This window comes from Oenanthe melanoleuca, chromosome 6 (assembly GCF_029582105.1).
Source record: "Oenanthe melanoleuca isolate GR-GAL-2019-014 chromosome 6, OMel1.0, whole genome shotgun sequence".
NCBI lineage: Eukaryota > Metazoa > Chordata > Aves > Passeriformes > Muscicapidae > Oenanthe > Oenanthe melanoleuca.
The window spans coordinates 2,342,465-2,357,517 of NC_079340.1; the positions used below are offsets into that span (position 1 = coordinate 2,342,465).

General features: G+C 47.5%; 1 protein-coding gene across 1 annotated transcript in view; it reads left to right on the plus strand.

Moving 5' to 3' along the window:
* The first annotated feature begins 478 nt into the window (after positions 1-478).
* Positions 479-15,053, plus strand: part of PTEN (phosphatase and tensin homolog) — a 47,764-nt gene continuing 33,189 nt past the window's right edge. Inside the window, exon 1 of the mRNA XM_056495535.1 lies at positions 479-957. Within this exon, the coding sequence (XP_056351510.1) occupies positions 879-957 (79 nt within the window). The 5' untranslated portion in view covers positions 479-878. The remainder of the gene's footprint in view (positions 958-15,053) is intronic.

Sequence of the window (15,053 nt, forward strand, 5' to 3'; positions counted from 1 at the left end):
TCCCCTTGCCTCCTTCCCTCCCAGCTCGGCTCTGAGGGGCTCGGGCGGCTCAGAGAAGCTCGGGGGGCGCCAGCACCGCCCGGGCCCCTCACGGCCCCTGACGGCCACTTCCGCCCGCGGGGGAGGCGCCGCCGCCAGCGCCCACGTGACCCGACGCAGCACCGCCGCCGCCTCACTTTACCGCCCGTATCCCTCCGCTCGCCGCTCCCCGCTCCCCCGCCCCCTCCCGGGGCCGAGCTGGGGCCGGCGGGCGGAGGGGTACGGGCGGCGCGCGCAGTGCGATCCGGTCCCCCGCTCCTCCCGGCCCGCCGCTTCTCCGCCTCTCCGGCGGCGGGGTGGGAGGGACTACTTTGTGTGGTGGCGGATGCGTCGCGTGGGCGTGGCGGCGCCGCCCGCCGTCCCTCTCGGAAGCCGCGGCCATGATGGGCGCCCCGCGCCGGCGAGCGCTGCGGGCCGGGGGATGAGCGCGGCCGTGCCGCCCTGAGGAGCCGCCGCCGGGAAGAGCCGAGGGAGCGACCGCCCGGCCCCCGGGGCGGGGAGCGGAGCGGGGCCGGGCCGGGGGCGCGCCCCGCGCCGCTGTCACCATTGCCGGGGCCCGGAGCGCCGCAGAGCTGCTCCCCCCGCCGCCGCCGCGCTCGCCCCAAACACGGCGGCGGCGGCGGCACCGCCCGCAGGGGCTCGGCGCGGCTCCCGACGCGCTCGGAGGAGGAGGCGGAGAAGGAGGAGGAGGAGGGAGCGGCAGCCGGTGCCGCCGCCGGGAGCCGGGCCCGCCCGGGGCTGAGCCGCCGGAGCATCAGCGCCCGGGGCCGCCCGGTGGTGCCTCGCGGCCGCCGCCCGGGCCCTGCGCGCTGCCCCGGAGCGGCCCCCGGCTGCCAGACATGACCGCCATCATCAAAGAGATCGTCAGCAGGAACAAAAGGCGATACCAGGAGGATGGCTTCGACCTGGACCTGACCTGTATCCTCCTCCCGCTCCTGCTCCCGCACGTCCCGCGATTGCATCAGACCCGCGCGGCGTTACCTAACGCGCTGCCCCCGGCCGCTCCGCCGCCGGGGCTCGCCCGGGCCGCCGCGCCCTCCCCCGCCGCCGCCGCCGCCTCGGCCGCCTTTTGTCCGGGCCCGGCAGATTAACGGGAGCTCCAGGATTAACGCCAGCGCTCCTTGCCGGCCGGCCCGCGGCCCCCCCGAGCCGCCGAGGGGCCGTGCCCCCCCTTCCCTCCCCCCGGCCCCGGAGCCCCTGCCCGCTTATCTCCGGCTCTCTTGGTTGTTGGGCTCACGCAGCAAATGCGCCCGACCCGCCGTGATTTGCGTCCACAGCGCTTTATATATATATATATGTATATATTTTTTTTTTTTTTTTTCATTTTTAAATTTAGTAACTCGTCTCGAATCGCGATTACAGTTATGGCAGGCCTGTGGCTTTCCTCGGCTTGCTTCAGTCGAAGCCTGTGTCCTCTGCCCTGATTTCCAGCCCTCCACTAAGGCAGCGCTGTACCTTAGGATGCAGCAAGGCTCTCCATGACAAGAGGTGGCAATAGCTCCTTCCAAATTAAAAAAAAAAAAACAACCAAAACCCACCATTTTTTTTCCCCCCGGTGAACTGCACGAGGATGTGTCGCAAACGAGAGTGCATCGGGTCTCATCGAGGAGGATTGCATAGAATACTTGCTCTGGAATAAGTAATTAGTGTGCAATTACGGCTAATGAGGCAAAACCCGGTTTGTAGTTTTGGTGGCCTTTGGAACAGATGTGCTGGAGCAGCGTCAGGGAGATGTTTAGCTTTGAATGCCCTAAGGGGTTCATGGTGGGTAGGGGCTCTGCTGTGGACAGGGTCTTGCTCCGTGGTGGGGAAGGATTGGTGCAGTGGGAAAGATTTTGGGGCAAGAACTTCGCTTAGAAGTTGGAAAAATGAATATTGGCAGTAGTGCTCAGAGCTGGCCTTCTCCCTGTGGAGAGATGTTTCTGTTCTGCAACAGGATTAGGTGGAAATTTATTGGGTTTTGGAGCAATTACATTCAGGTCTGAGCAAGTGCTCCAAATAAATCCAGTTTTTGAGCAGGATAAAAGCTGTAGCTAGTGCAGAGTTCCTGGTTTTGCATTGAGCTTTGGCCTAAAATTTTGGTGGCTTTAAAACAACCTGAAAGGTTCTGGACTTTATAACAAGTAGATGCTTAGCTTTTACTTAAAAACCCAGCAGCTCTGGTTTGTTATTCCTGCACTGTGTTTGTGATAAAAATACTTTTAGACCTGGATTTTTAGGTGTTTGCACTTGGTGATTTTGTTGGCTGTTGGGTTATGGAAAGAGTTAAGTGGTGGTAAAACCAAAAGGTTTTGCCTTCACAGTGGAAGAGTTTGGTGTTTCAGGTATCTTTGCCTAGATGTGCCCTTGGTAGGGAGAGATTATTTGACCTAAGCACATCTTTCAACGGGTCATATGCTCCCAGCAAGAAAAACAGTGAAGGCTGAACCTCGACTTTCTTGCTCAAGATTGCCTAATGATGTGTCAGATGGAACTGGTTGCTTATTTTAAATTTTTATTCTTAGAATTTTGTGTTAAAAAACAGGCCATTGCGCTGGCCTTAGGCTGGCATTTCTAAAAGGAGCAGCTGGCTGCAGTTCTGCCATGAAATTTGTGGAAAAGATGATATGGTTTCTTTTTTTAAAAAAATCATATGAAGATTTTGAACAGATAATTAACAAATGAAGACTTCTGCCTGTGCAGTGCCATGGCTTTGCTTGAAGGCTGATGTTGCTGCAGAAGTGAAAGTCGAATTTTTTAAATCACTTCGTGTGAGCTTCTTTGTGCAGGGCTCTGATGGAATTGTTCCTCACCATTCCTGGGAGCTGGGAAATAACCTATTTATTCCTTACACACATGGCCATGGATTTAGCTCTCCAAACAGGTGATGTTAAGGGGGGAAAAAGAGCAAATGTGAAGCCCAGGTGAGCTGTTCAACAAGGCATGGCAGGAGGACCAGGTGTTAGAGATGCCTGGTTAGTTCAGCATAGCTGCCTCTGTCCAGCTAGAAGCCAGGAGTTGGGCAGCCCAGAGATTTGAGCATTTGGCTGGGACATGGGAAATGGAGGTCTGGCTTCCTCCTGCAGCTCCAGAACACTCAGCAGCTGGTGCTCACCTGGGCTTTGGGAGCTGGAGAGTGAAAGGAATTGCAGTGAATCCAGGTGAGGTGCCTGTGTTCTGTGCTCTGCCCTTTCTCCTGCCTGTCTCTGAGGGAGGCTTGGTTCTGGTGTGGCCATTGACTTTTGGGCATGGATATTATCCCAAGGCAGGCTGGGTGAGGTGCTGGAGTGCCAAAATCCTTGGTTGGGCTGTGTCAGATCCTTTTAAAAGTGATCTTGATCTATGTGCAGTACAGGGCATTGTGCTTGGAACCCTCAGTTCCTGAGGAGTTGGTTTAATCCTTGTGTGTGTAGTGTGGGATTTCAGCAAAGGGAGATAGCATCTTCCCAAAATCAGTGCAGGGTATGAAAATGGGCCTCTGTGTTTTTAAAAACCACATTGCTACTGCCTTTCATCTAATCAGATGTTCTCTCTGAGCAGTCTTTATGCACATCTTGGAAAAAAATATTTTGAACTTAGAAGAAGAAAGGGTTTAAAGGTGGAGACCTTAAATCAGCTGTTTAATACTTCAGATATTTCTTTCTGGTTTATTTGGGTTTCTAATGAACCTGTGCAGTACTGGATACTTTTGGGTGCACATGGGTGAGAAGGAAAGTTTGGATTCATGTCTTTCTTCTCTGATAGTTGCATTTCTTGATGCTGCAACTACCAGAATGTTTTCTGAGGCACTCTGTGTGTTGTTTTAAAAATTGTGCAGCTTGGTGATGCCCCCTTTACTGCAGGGAACAGCAGAGAGGAAACACTTACATGCAGCAGTGCATGGATTGCCTATGTCTTAAGAGCTCTGTGTGTAACTGAGTTTAGCAAGTGGAAAAAAATCATGTAGCTGCTTCTTGTGCTCATCCTAGCTCGGGTTAAACTTTGTCCTGTGTCCCCAGGCTTTCTGGTAGGGGTGAAAACAGGCAGCTAGGCTGAGCCCAGGGCTTGACTGAAGCATGTGGAGCTCGTGACCTACATAGTGGTACAAACTGCAGCAACATTCAGGCGAGATGAGATGTTGGGTGCAGTTTACACGTCTCACACGTCGTTTGTCTCGTGGAATGAAAGGCAGGGAATGCTGAAATTGCAGGAGGAAGCTGCTTAGGATCTCTTACTGCTTTCTATTATTTGCAGTCCTAAAGCTCTTTGCATTTTTAATGAAATTTTAAATTATGGGACTTGACTCAAAATGGCTCAGCTTCCAGGAAAAAAAAAGTGAATTAGTGGCAAGAGGTCCATACTGTGTTTAAAAATAGAGCCCAAGCTGGAAATGCCATTTGTTTAAAAGACTTGGTCTCATTTTAAAATTGAAGTTTGTTAGAGGTTTTGTAACGAGTTTGTCTTGCACACAAGCACGGGGAGGGTTTAGAAGAAGCTAGAAGAGACTAACTGGCAATGCATTTTATTGGTGGGAAAGTATTTCTTTGTTCTGAAGTAAACCATGTCAGTTAGCAGTGTTCAGAGCCCAACAGACTCATTTTGCTCCTGGAGCCTGGGATGATGTTGGGTTTTGGACAAGGTTAGTGCCAGTTTTGCTCTGAATTCATCTCAGAAGTCTGTTTGCATAGACAGCACTCCACAGCCCTGCTGGCTGGGAAACTCATCAGAGTTTCAGTTCCCTGCTTGTTACAGGATGTGTTTGATCCCAGGAAGATTGCTCTTTCTGCACTTAGCAAGGATGAAGGGTTTTGACCTCTCCAGAAGGAGAAAGCAAGGTGGTGATTACTGCAAATGTGGTCCTGCATTTTCTCTTCTGGGGTTAGACATGGACTAGGTCGTTTACTGTTCCTCACAACCCAGAAAATCCCAAACCCAATGACATACTGCCATAGCTGTGTGGATAGGGGTGTTGGACAGCTGGAGCCTTGAAGGTGCTGTGTGGTGCAGTCCCATCCAGAGTCACCCAGCCCCTTCCTGCCCTGCTTTTTCACTGCTGTTGTTCAGAAAGGAACTTAGAAGAAGCCCTCACAAATTACAGCTCATCTCTTTGCACTTGTTTAAATGCAGTGCAGCATTCTTGGGGAAATGCTTCAGCTTGGATCATCAGAGATATTTATTCAGTGCACGTGGAGATTATTTGCACAAGCTAAATTCCAAATTAAAAAAGACCTGCCTGTGCACACTTTTAAGTGGACAGAAGCTGCTGGAGTGGTGGCTGTATGTTCTCCTCAAGGAGGGCAGAGAAATGAGTGGACCCTCCATTGTATTTCTTACTCTTAGAAAAATCCCAGATGAAGTGATTAATGATTGGAGCCTGGTTTTAAGCTCAGCTAAGTGTGTGAAGTCCTCAGAACATCCAGAGCTTCACTGTTAAATGTGAAGAGGGAAATGCTGAATCAAGTCCTTTGCTAGGACCAGCACTGGGTCTGAGTGTTCCTTTTTTTAAAGGAAAAATCCAAGTTTCCTCTTGCTTACACCGAGACTGATGAGGTGTTGGCACTTGAGGAGTTACTTTGTGAGGTTTGCTCGGTGAGGACAGTTCTGTCAGTGTTGAGGACTTGTGAAAATCCCACCCCACGTTTACTCCGTGTGGTTGGCTGGCCAGCACCAACGCTGGCTCCAGCTGGAGTCCTGGAGGGTGGTGAATTTTGGAAATGCATCTTTCTAGGAATCTGTGCTAGTCAGGAAGGCCTTTCTGTCCATGGGATCATCCCATGTGCCTCGACTGACCTGGGAGAGGATGTAGCCTTGAGTGTGGAGCTTATGCAACACTGGAACTGCTGCTGCAGATTAGTTGGCTCTTGATGACTGCTAGGCTGGGGCTGGCAGGTTTCTTTGGGCCACAATTCCTGTTGCTACTCAGTGCTACACTTAAGACACCAAGAAGAACTTGCTTGTCTTACCAAAGTGTTCTGGAGCACGGTGACTGCTGTAGAGACAGTGAGTACTGATGTCTTAAAACACTGTGTAGAGGGGTACAGAATTGTCTTAATTTTCTCCCAGAAGAGAGGTGGCTGTATTTTCCATTCTCTTCTTTGTAGGTTGGTTTGGACACCTAAGTCCTCTTTGTTGTGGAAGCAATTGATATAATTTATTCAGTAATAATATGGCTAAAAGGATGTTATGTTAAAACCTCCCTGTGCTAAAAAGCATAAAGCCAAAACTAAACTTCAGGGAGTACAAATACAAAGTTGAAATTTTATGTGTAAAGCTTCTGTCTACCAAGTTTTTGCTGGTTGTGATTGCTGAATAGTTCCTTAAATGAAATTATATTTTTAATGGATTAATGTTGTTGCCATATTAATGCTGCATAAGATGACAAATTATACCCTGGTAGCTTAGCCAGAGTCTTCCCCTGCAACAGGTTTAAACATGAAAATGGTTGTTGTATAATGATTTAAAGGACAATTGTTGTGTTCTGACAAACTGGAAGAGAGGGAATAGGCAGCTGAGCTGTCAAATCCCTTAATTACATTAGACACCAAAGATACTGTCATTACTCATAACTAACTCCTTTCCAAAGCCCAGCTCCTTTCTAGTTTGGAGCAACTCAAAACTCTGTGATTTTTATTCCTTTACTGTGCCTGATACAGGGTGGATGTTGAAGGATAATTTATTGCATGGCTTTTTCAGGGGAGAAAATAGGATATAGCCTGGAATTGTGTGTAGTAATTCCTGGATGTGCCCTGTGCCTCATCTTAAGTGGGGAAGGTTAGACTAGGGGAGGTGTGGGCTCCCTTGATTTGGCACTGGGGTGAAGCTTTTTTGGGATTAAAGCTGTGCAAGTTAGTACTTTCCTGTGAGTTAATCAAATGATGGTTTCTGGGCTGTGAGAAGGGAATTTATATGGAAATGTGTGGCCCTGTAGAGCAGGATGTCTTCTGAAACATGGATTATTTGTGGGTGGTTGACTCTGCTTTGGGTTCTGTTAGTTTTTGGATGAGTCCTAGGCCCAGGTTGATATTTCAGATGTAAACAAATCCTTGTTCCAGTTTCTAATTCAAGCCAGCATCCTCTTTGCTCCTGTCGTCATCTGCCTCGTTTGCTGTCTTGCCTGTGAGGCCCTGGGAAAAAAAAAAAAAAAAAAGCATTTTTGTAGAATGGAAGTAAATAATTGTGCAATTAGGCCCTGTATCATGCTGCATAAATCTAGGTTATCTTAATAACGATTCTTAGGCAATGTAGCTCAAGTGGTGGCTCTGTGATTCAAATGGTAATTGACTGTGCAGCTAAAAAAATTAAACTCAACTGCTCTGTGTTTGGGATGATGACTATTGCAAAAGCTGGCATTGTTCCCTTTAAAGATGAACTCCCAGCTCCACAGCCCCAGCGTGCAGCAGTGCAGAAAAACTGCTTAATATCCAGTTTTTTGTAGTGAAGTGCTTAAGAAACATCTTTATAAACTTAATTCTGCCTTTGTGGGGCTGTAGTATAATAGCTTTTAATTGCATGATTAATTTTCTTAGAGGCCTCTGCTTAATTCATTGCATTGCCTGGATATCTATTGGGCTGCATCTGAAGAGTTGTGTATTTTCTGTTCTTTCATTCCTTGTGTGGGTGAGTTAGACAAGTAATGCCCTTTTTTATGCTAACATTTAGAGGAGGGAAACACCAGATCTCATTTGGATGAAATTATCTACTTGGGGCTTATTGTTTGAGGAGTGGTTTATTAGAATGACCTTGTGTCTTATTTTGCCATTCACCTTTATCTTCTTTTGATCCACCCCATGCACATTAAGGTTTGATAAATCCATACAAACCCTACTTTTTGTCATTTCTGTTCTGTGAAGGCTTTTAGTGTGCTGTATTTTCCTCCAGCCCAATAGCTATTTTAAATTCCCTTGTGTTTGAAAGTTTTGGATGTTCTTTCAGGCTTGCAAAAAGTTGAGTCTGAGCCATTTTTCACTTCCTGTCAGTAAATATCAAAGTAGTGACTCTTCTGTGCTGGCTTCTCTTTACTGAATAAAATTCTTGTGTTTTTCTGGGGGTGTTTGAGGTTAGGACATGCTTAAGTACACAGTGGTGGTTCAGGGAGATCCTGCAGAGTGGGGTGGTGTGCTGGGAGCACATGGTGACATCTCATAGCTCTGATTGAAAAGGTTCATCCTGAGTCGGGCTGGTGGTTAAAACAGGTCAGTTTGGCACTTAAAAACTCAAATTGAGATGTGGTGTCCAGCTTCTCACAGCATGGGTTCCTCTGCTCAGCCCCTGTCCTGCCTCACGTGCACACCTGGATGTGGCACCAGATGCTGTGGTTTGGGTGACAGGGCAGGGATCAGTCCCCAGTTGGATTTGATGATCCCAGAGGATTTTCCAGCCTCAGAGATCTGGGATTCCTCACCATTGTCCTTGGGCCACCATGTGTTGTTGCAGCTTGTTGAGATTCCTGTGGAAAGATGGGATGTGGCCTCTTCCAAAAATGTCAGCAGAAACAAAAGCACTTTCTTTGCTGCACCTCTGCAACTTTCCCTCTGGGAATGTGTTGGGATTGTAGGTCTGGACTTGGGGTTGGGTTAAGGAGTTGAGGCCCAATCTCTGCCTTCACATCTGGAGAGTTCAGTCAAACTTGGTACCAATAATACAGAGTCTGATGCATCATTTGTTATGTTCCCATTTGCTCTTGGCCCTTTCTGAATGGGAAGGGCAGCTTTTCTGTGTTCTTTAATACAGTCTAGCTGTTTTAGAGGGGTTTCAAGAGTTGGAAGGGTTTCACAAGGATCTTTAAAGTCCAGCTCCTGGCCTTGCACAGGACACCCCAGCAATCCCATCCTCAGCCTAACAGCATTGTCCAAACACTTCTTGTAGCTCTACATAGAGCTCATGTTTCCTTTACTCTCTGAATGCTTTTATATCTTTATTTATGATTCCAGACGGTTTTGAAATTGAAGATTCAGGTGCCTTTTTCTTAGCCTTTGTCAGTACAAGCTCTTCTCTAGAGCAGCCATCATCTTTCATGTCTTTGTTAGCATTTTTTCTATTTATGCTGTGAGGTCTGTGGGTTTTTTCCCCCCCATCTTAACGTGACCCCATTAGCTCTTCAGCAGAGTTCCTGGACACAGGAACAGATGAAGGGAGTGACTCTTTGTCTGAGATGACTTCCCAAATGCAATATAATGAGGTCCAGAAGTGAGCTGTGGATGTAGACAACCTGGCATATCCTCTTGAGGCATCTTCTGATTTATTTCTTTATGCTGTGGGAATTTGAGTTCCCCTCCAGACCTGTTGTCAGCCCTGTGACCTCATGTGGACAGGTTTGCCTCCTGGACATGAAGGAGTTGTAGTTACTCCTCATCTAGGTTGTTGCATTTAAATTGCAGGCTGAAAGCTTAAAAAACTAAAAAAAAAAAGGGAAAAAAGGAGTCCTTGTTGGAATATGGAGCATTAAGGGGTTAAATGCATTTCTTCTAAATGATAAAATGTTTCAGCCACATCTGAGTTGGTCCCTTTGCTTGTTCTTTAAGGCACAGATGGTGGAGTTGACAAGTGCAGCTGGCTGGCTACAAGGAATCCTCCTTTGCTCTGAAGAACTTTCTTCCTGTTCATTTCCTCTATACTTCCTGATGATCCAGGCTCATCGAAAAATACGAAACTTATTTTGCATTTCATGCTGTCTAATGGAAATGCTGCCTATTAAATAAAGAAGGCACTCATGGGTACAGCTTAAACAGTGTGTATGTGAGCAAAGTCTTCTAGATTTGTCTGGGTAGATTTTCTTGTGTCATTTTCTTTTTTGTTGTTGGGATGCTGTCAAGCAAATGGCACTAATAAGAGCTTGGCCGTTTGTCAGGGCTCTTAAATCTGTTTGAGGATGGAGTGTGGACACTTCTTATAACACTCCCCCCGTAGCTCCAGGCTGTCAAGCTGTTGAACAGTTAGAACAGTGCTGGTTTTTTTTCTCCCTTGCTGTTGCTCTGTGGACTTGTTTAAGCTGGAGTTAAAGGGCTGGAGGTCACCAGGCGAGCGTTTCGTCGCTGGCAGGCCCAGCTGCGCCGCCAGACCGCCTCACACAGCTCCTGCAGCCAGAGTTCCTGAAAACTGCAGGCAAATCCAGACAACAAAGCAACTTTGGGAGACTTCAAAGCCACTCTGTGCCTCTGCTCCCGGGCTGTGCTGTCAAATGGGACTTGGCAGTGACAGCTTGGCCACCCCGCTGGTGGCTGGGTCCCCTCGCAGGCAGGAGGGCGAGGGTGACAGAGCAGGGCTGGCAGCACATGAGGAGTGGGCTGGTGGGGAGCAGATTAAAGCAAGGCCAAGCCTCCCCTGCCTGAACTGGAAGTGAAAATTAGCATTCCTGGTAGTTGTGAAGTTTTATTTCAGGCTGTAGGTCCCCCGATTTAAGTGTGTTCTCTGTTAAATGAAACTGCTCTTTGGGAGCTGGAAGCTGAGGGTTGGGAGGAATGGACTCTTGTTGTTTTATTCAGGTTCAGGGTGTGCAGTAAGGTTCTTAGCTCCAGAGGACAACTTGAACATCTCCATCATTGACAGCTTCAGGAACACTCAGCTGCTTTGAAATTTCCTTTCTAAAGAAAGATGAAATCTAATGCTTGGTAGGTCTTTCTGAATCTTTGATTCACAGAATCCCAAAATGGTTTGGGCTGGAAGGAACCTGAAAGCTCATCCAGTTCCATCCCTTGCCATGGGCAGGGACATCTTCCATGGTGCCAGGTCTCTTCAAACCCTGTCCATCCTGACCTTGGACATTCCAGGGATTCAGGGGCAGCCACAGCTTCCCTGAGCAGCCTCTGCCAGGGCCTCCTCACCCTCCCAGAGAAGGATTTCTTCCCAGTATCCAGTATAAACCTACTGGCTGTTAGTGGGAAGCCATTCTCCCTTCTCCTTTTTTTCCAGGCCCTTGTAAAGAAAAAATATTTGTAAAATTGCGAAGGGCTATGAGTTTTCCTTTGGGTTTTGATGTAAAACCTGTCTCAGTATCAGGTTTGAAAAGTAAAAATGTGTGTAAATTCTGGACCACTGCATGCTCTGGCCTGCCTATAAAATAGGAGATGAGGTAATTTGCTCTTTGTTTTCCTGTTACAGAAACCTTAATGAGTGGAGTGAGGATCAGGGGTTAAATACTTGGAAATACAGGACTTCATAAAATCCTCAGACATTCTAATGATGTTAAAGTTACTAACTGGCAATATTGATTATTGCAGGAAAAGCTGCAGCTGTTGGTTTTTGCAGCTTCCTTGTGACTGTTTAAGAGTTAAGAATTGGTAAATATTTTGCTATGCTTTTTTGGTTACCTTCCATTATTAGGAAAAAGTCTGAATTTGTGAGCAAAATCAGTTACAGGACCAACATGAGTAATTCACTTTTATATCTCTATGTATGTAAAAAATTGCAAGTGTATGCTGCATATTCTTTAATTTGGTCTTGGCATAATGTGAATATATAGACAGCTATTTTTGAAAGTGATTATAACAGCTGATTTGCATAATGATCCAGGATTTTTCTCATAGCAACTGGAAAGACTGTCATCTTCAGCAATGTGGGAATGATTTCAAGCTTTAAGGGAGAGTGTTTTGTTCAGTCTGTGAGCAGCATTAGAGCAGAGGCATTTCTGAAGTGGCACATGGATTATTTCCATTGGTCTGGTTTCAGTATTGATGAAGCATCATTGTGGCATTGGGTGATTTAGCAGATAATTGAGTGTTGTGATCTTAAGGTTCCTTAGGCACAGCACAGTGTTGTCTTGGCTCCTTTGGAAGTGGAGTTCTGTAGTTGGTGATACGAACTTGAGTGGAGGACAGTGTTCTGGTGTTCTGCCTTGTGTGTTATGGGGCACCAGAGCACAGAAAAGATGTAAAGCTGCCAGAGAGTGACCAAAGGAGGGGCACAGGGATGGGGAAGGGTCTGGAGGGGCTGCATGAGGAGCAGCTGGGGGAGACTGAGATCAGACCTCACCAGGGGCTGCAGCTCCAAACTCTGCTTGTGACAGGACCCAGGGAATGGCTGGAGCTGTGCCAGGAGGGTTTAGGGTGGGTACCAGGGCAAGGTTCTTCCCCCAGAGGTGCTGGCACTGCCCAGGCTCCCCAGGGAATGGGCACAGCCCCGAGGCTGCCAGAGCTCCAGGAGGGTTTGGACACCAGGGATGCACAGGGTGGGATTATTGGGCCAGGAGCAGGACTGGGTGATCTTTGGGGACCCCTTCCAGCTTAGAATATTTGTGCTTCTAGATCATGAGTCTCTCTAATGTATTTTTATTTTTATTTTATTATCAGCACTAACTAAAATCCCAGCTTCTATGTTTACAAGACTGAGAAAGGAATGAGTACTTTAAAAACTGTTAGAACTATTTTTGGGAATTAGTATCTTAGAAAAGAGCTACTTTGGCAAAATGTGGTGGGATGTATTTTGTGCTGTTTAGAAAGCCCATTCAACTCCTTGTGGATCCTTGTGGGTTCCTTCCAACTTAGCATATCCTATGATCTCATGAAATTTTGGTAGTTACACCACTTTGGTTGACTTTGTTTTTGCATGTGTTGAACAGCATCAGTAAATGACTGAGACTTCTTCCATTTTTGTTTTCCAGTCTTAAAAAAAAAAGCTTGGACTTGATAATGAGCTTGTTGCACATTTTAAATGATCAGTTCTCCCAGATTTCTAAAGTTAGCAGTATCGTTACCAATTTCATGATGACTCAGAGAGTTCTTCCTTTGAATGGAAGCCCAGCTTCCCAAGCTCCTGTGTAAGAAATTTCATCTTGGTAGTGAATATCTTAATTTCAGTTTTGGAAATCGATATTAAATGAAGTAAGGTGTGAAAAGGGGTGTCTGTGAGCTGTTGAGTGTGGCTGGTGAGAGCCTGCTGAAGCTGCTCAGTGGATGGTTGCTCCTGAACTGGTCCTTGCAGTGATTGAGGGCTGGCCCTGTCCCTGAAGAGGAACATGATCCCCCAGCATGGGGATAAAAACAGGCTGGGAGGGATGCAGGAACAGCCATCCCCTTCACTTGCTGCAGGTCTTAGGGTATCTTTTCACAGGATGGGTGCAAGAAGTTGCCTTTTTGACAGCTTTTCCATTTAAGTGATGAAACTTCTATTTCTGCTCAGAGATTTAATTCATCTGTGAAAACAGCAGCACCACTTCCATTCTGTTCTTCCATCTTAGTGCTCCCTAAAGCAAAGGCATTCTTTTGTTGTTTGCACCACCACAAGAGCTTCAAAGCAACACAGAGCTCCAGGAGCATTTGGGCAATGCTCTCAGGGTTGCACAGGGTGGGATTGTTGGGGTGTCTGTGCAGGGTCAGGGGTTGGACTGGATGATCCCTCTGGTCCCTGCCAGCTCGGGATATTTGGTGGTTCTGCATCTCTTCACCATGCTGTCAGGAGCACGTGCTGAAAAGACCCAAAATTCTCTTTCTCAGCAGTAAGAATGGGTTTGTCATTGCTGCTCCGTGCTTTCCTTGGGAGCAGATGGAGCCTGGTGCCTGGAAGGGCGTCGCTGAGGCCGTGTCCTTTGGCACCAGCCCTGTGCAGACACCAGGGTGAGTCAGCAGTGGCTGTGAACTGCATTCCAGTCTAATGCTTTGAGATAATCACTGAGGTGCTTCAGGACGATTATATTTAGGTGGGGGAGATATTGGCTTGCCTGTTTAAAAAAATAATCATGTTTTTCTAAAAGCAGCCCTTCCTCCCCCTTAGGCTCGCTGCTGGATATTTAATTTTGAGCAACACTTGTGTTTTTGTGCTGTCAGGTTGCAAAGCCCAGAGCACACAAAACACTTTTAGTGAATCAGCATCACAGGCTCACAGAATGGTTGGGGTTGGAAGGGACATCTGGAGATCCAGGCAGGGTCACCTGGAGCAGGTGATGCAGGAGCACTTCCAGGTGGGCTTAGAATGTCTCCAGAGAGAGATTCAACACCCTCCCTGGGCAGCTGTTCAGTGGTCTCTTACCCTTCAGGGAAGTTGTTCTTCCTCATGTCGAGGTGACCTCAGTAAATAGATTCATATTTCCCCCTTCACACTCCTTGCTTGAAATATTTTTTTCATTGTCTTTCCTTACTGGCATATTGGGGAACACCTTTTGCAATTCCCACTTTTGGTTTTTTGTCATGATCACAGAATCATGGAATGGTTTAAGGCACCTTAAAGCTCATCCAGTGCCCTGGGCAGGGACACCTTCCACCATTCCAGGCTGCTCCCAGCCCCATCCAGCCTGGCCAGGGGCAATCTATGGATCAGCTTAATCGATCCCAGTGATTCCTGGTTGACAAGGTGAGATGAGTCCGAGGATCCCTCTGATCCTAGAGGGATTTCCCAGCCTGCTGGATCCCACAGTGGCTGTGAGCTGTGCCTGCACCCTGTGCATGCCCTTGAGCGAGGGAGGGGAGCAGGAATCGCCCCGGTTATTTTGGAACTTTTATCTCCCTGTGCCTGCGTGTTTGGAGGCTTTGGTGTTGGGAGCAGGATGGGAACGCTGCTGTTAAGATGTTCTCTTCCCTTGGCTCGGGGGGTGTGTCTGCCTCACTCCCATCTTGCACCAGCTGGGAATCCTGGAAAGTGTCTCCTGTCTCAGCCCCTCGCAGAGGAGAAGCATCTGAGCATCAACCACAGGCTGCAGTGCCTGAAAAAATGTAGGAAAGCTCATGATTGTAAATAGAAATGTGAGCAAATCACTCACAATTGGGTGAAGTTTGGGCATCTGTCCCATGAGTGATACTGTAGCTGAAACTGAGTTTTGTTTTGATGTGTCAAAGTGAAATTGTTTTCCCCCTGTTGCCAGCACCAGGGCTTGTCTTGCAGGAGAAGTGCTGTGGAAAGCAGACTGATGCACTGGGTTATTCTGCTGTGGTAATTTACAGTTTGTGTAGCCCTGCTGAGTTCAGGCTTTGGAGGATAAATGCTGGAACTGGGAATAGGGAGGAATCAGGCTGAAATTGGGAAGGAGAAGGGAGTGATGAGGTGTATTAGCCAGATAATTCACAGTTAATGTAATATAGAACCAGTTTCTTCTGCTTATGGCAAGGAGTAACTGATAAAACAGTGAAGAC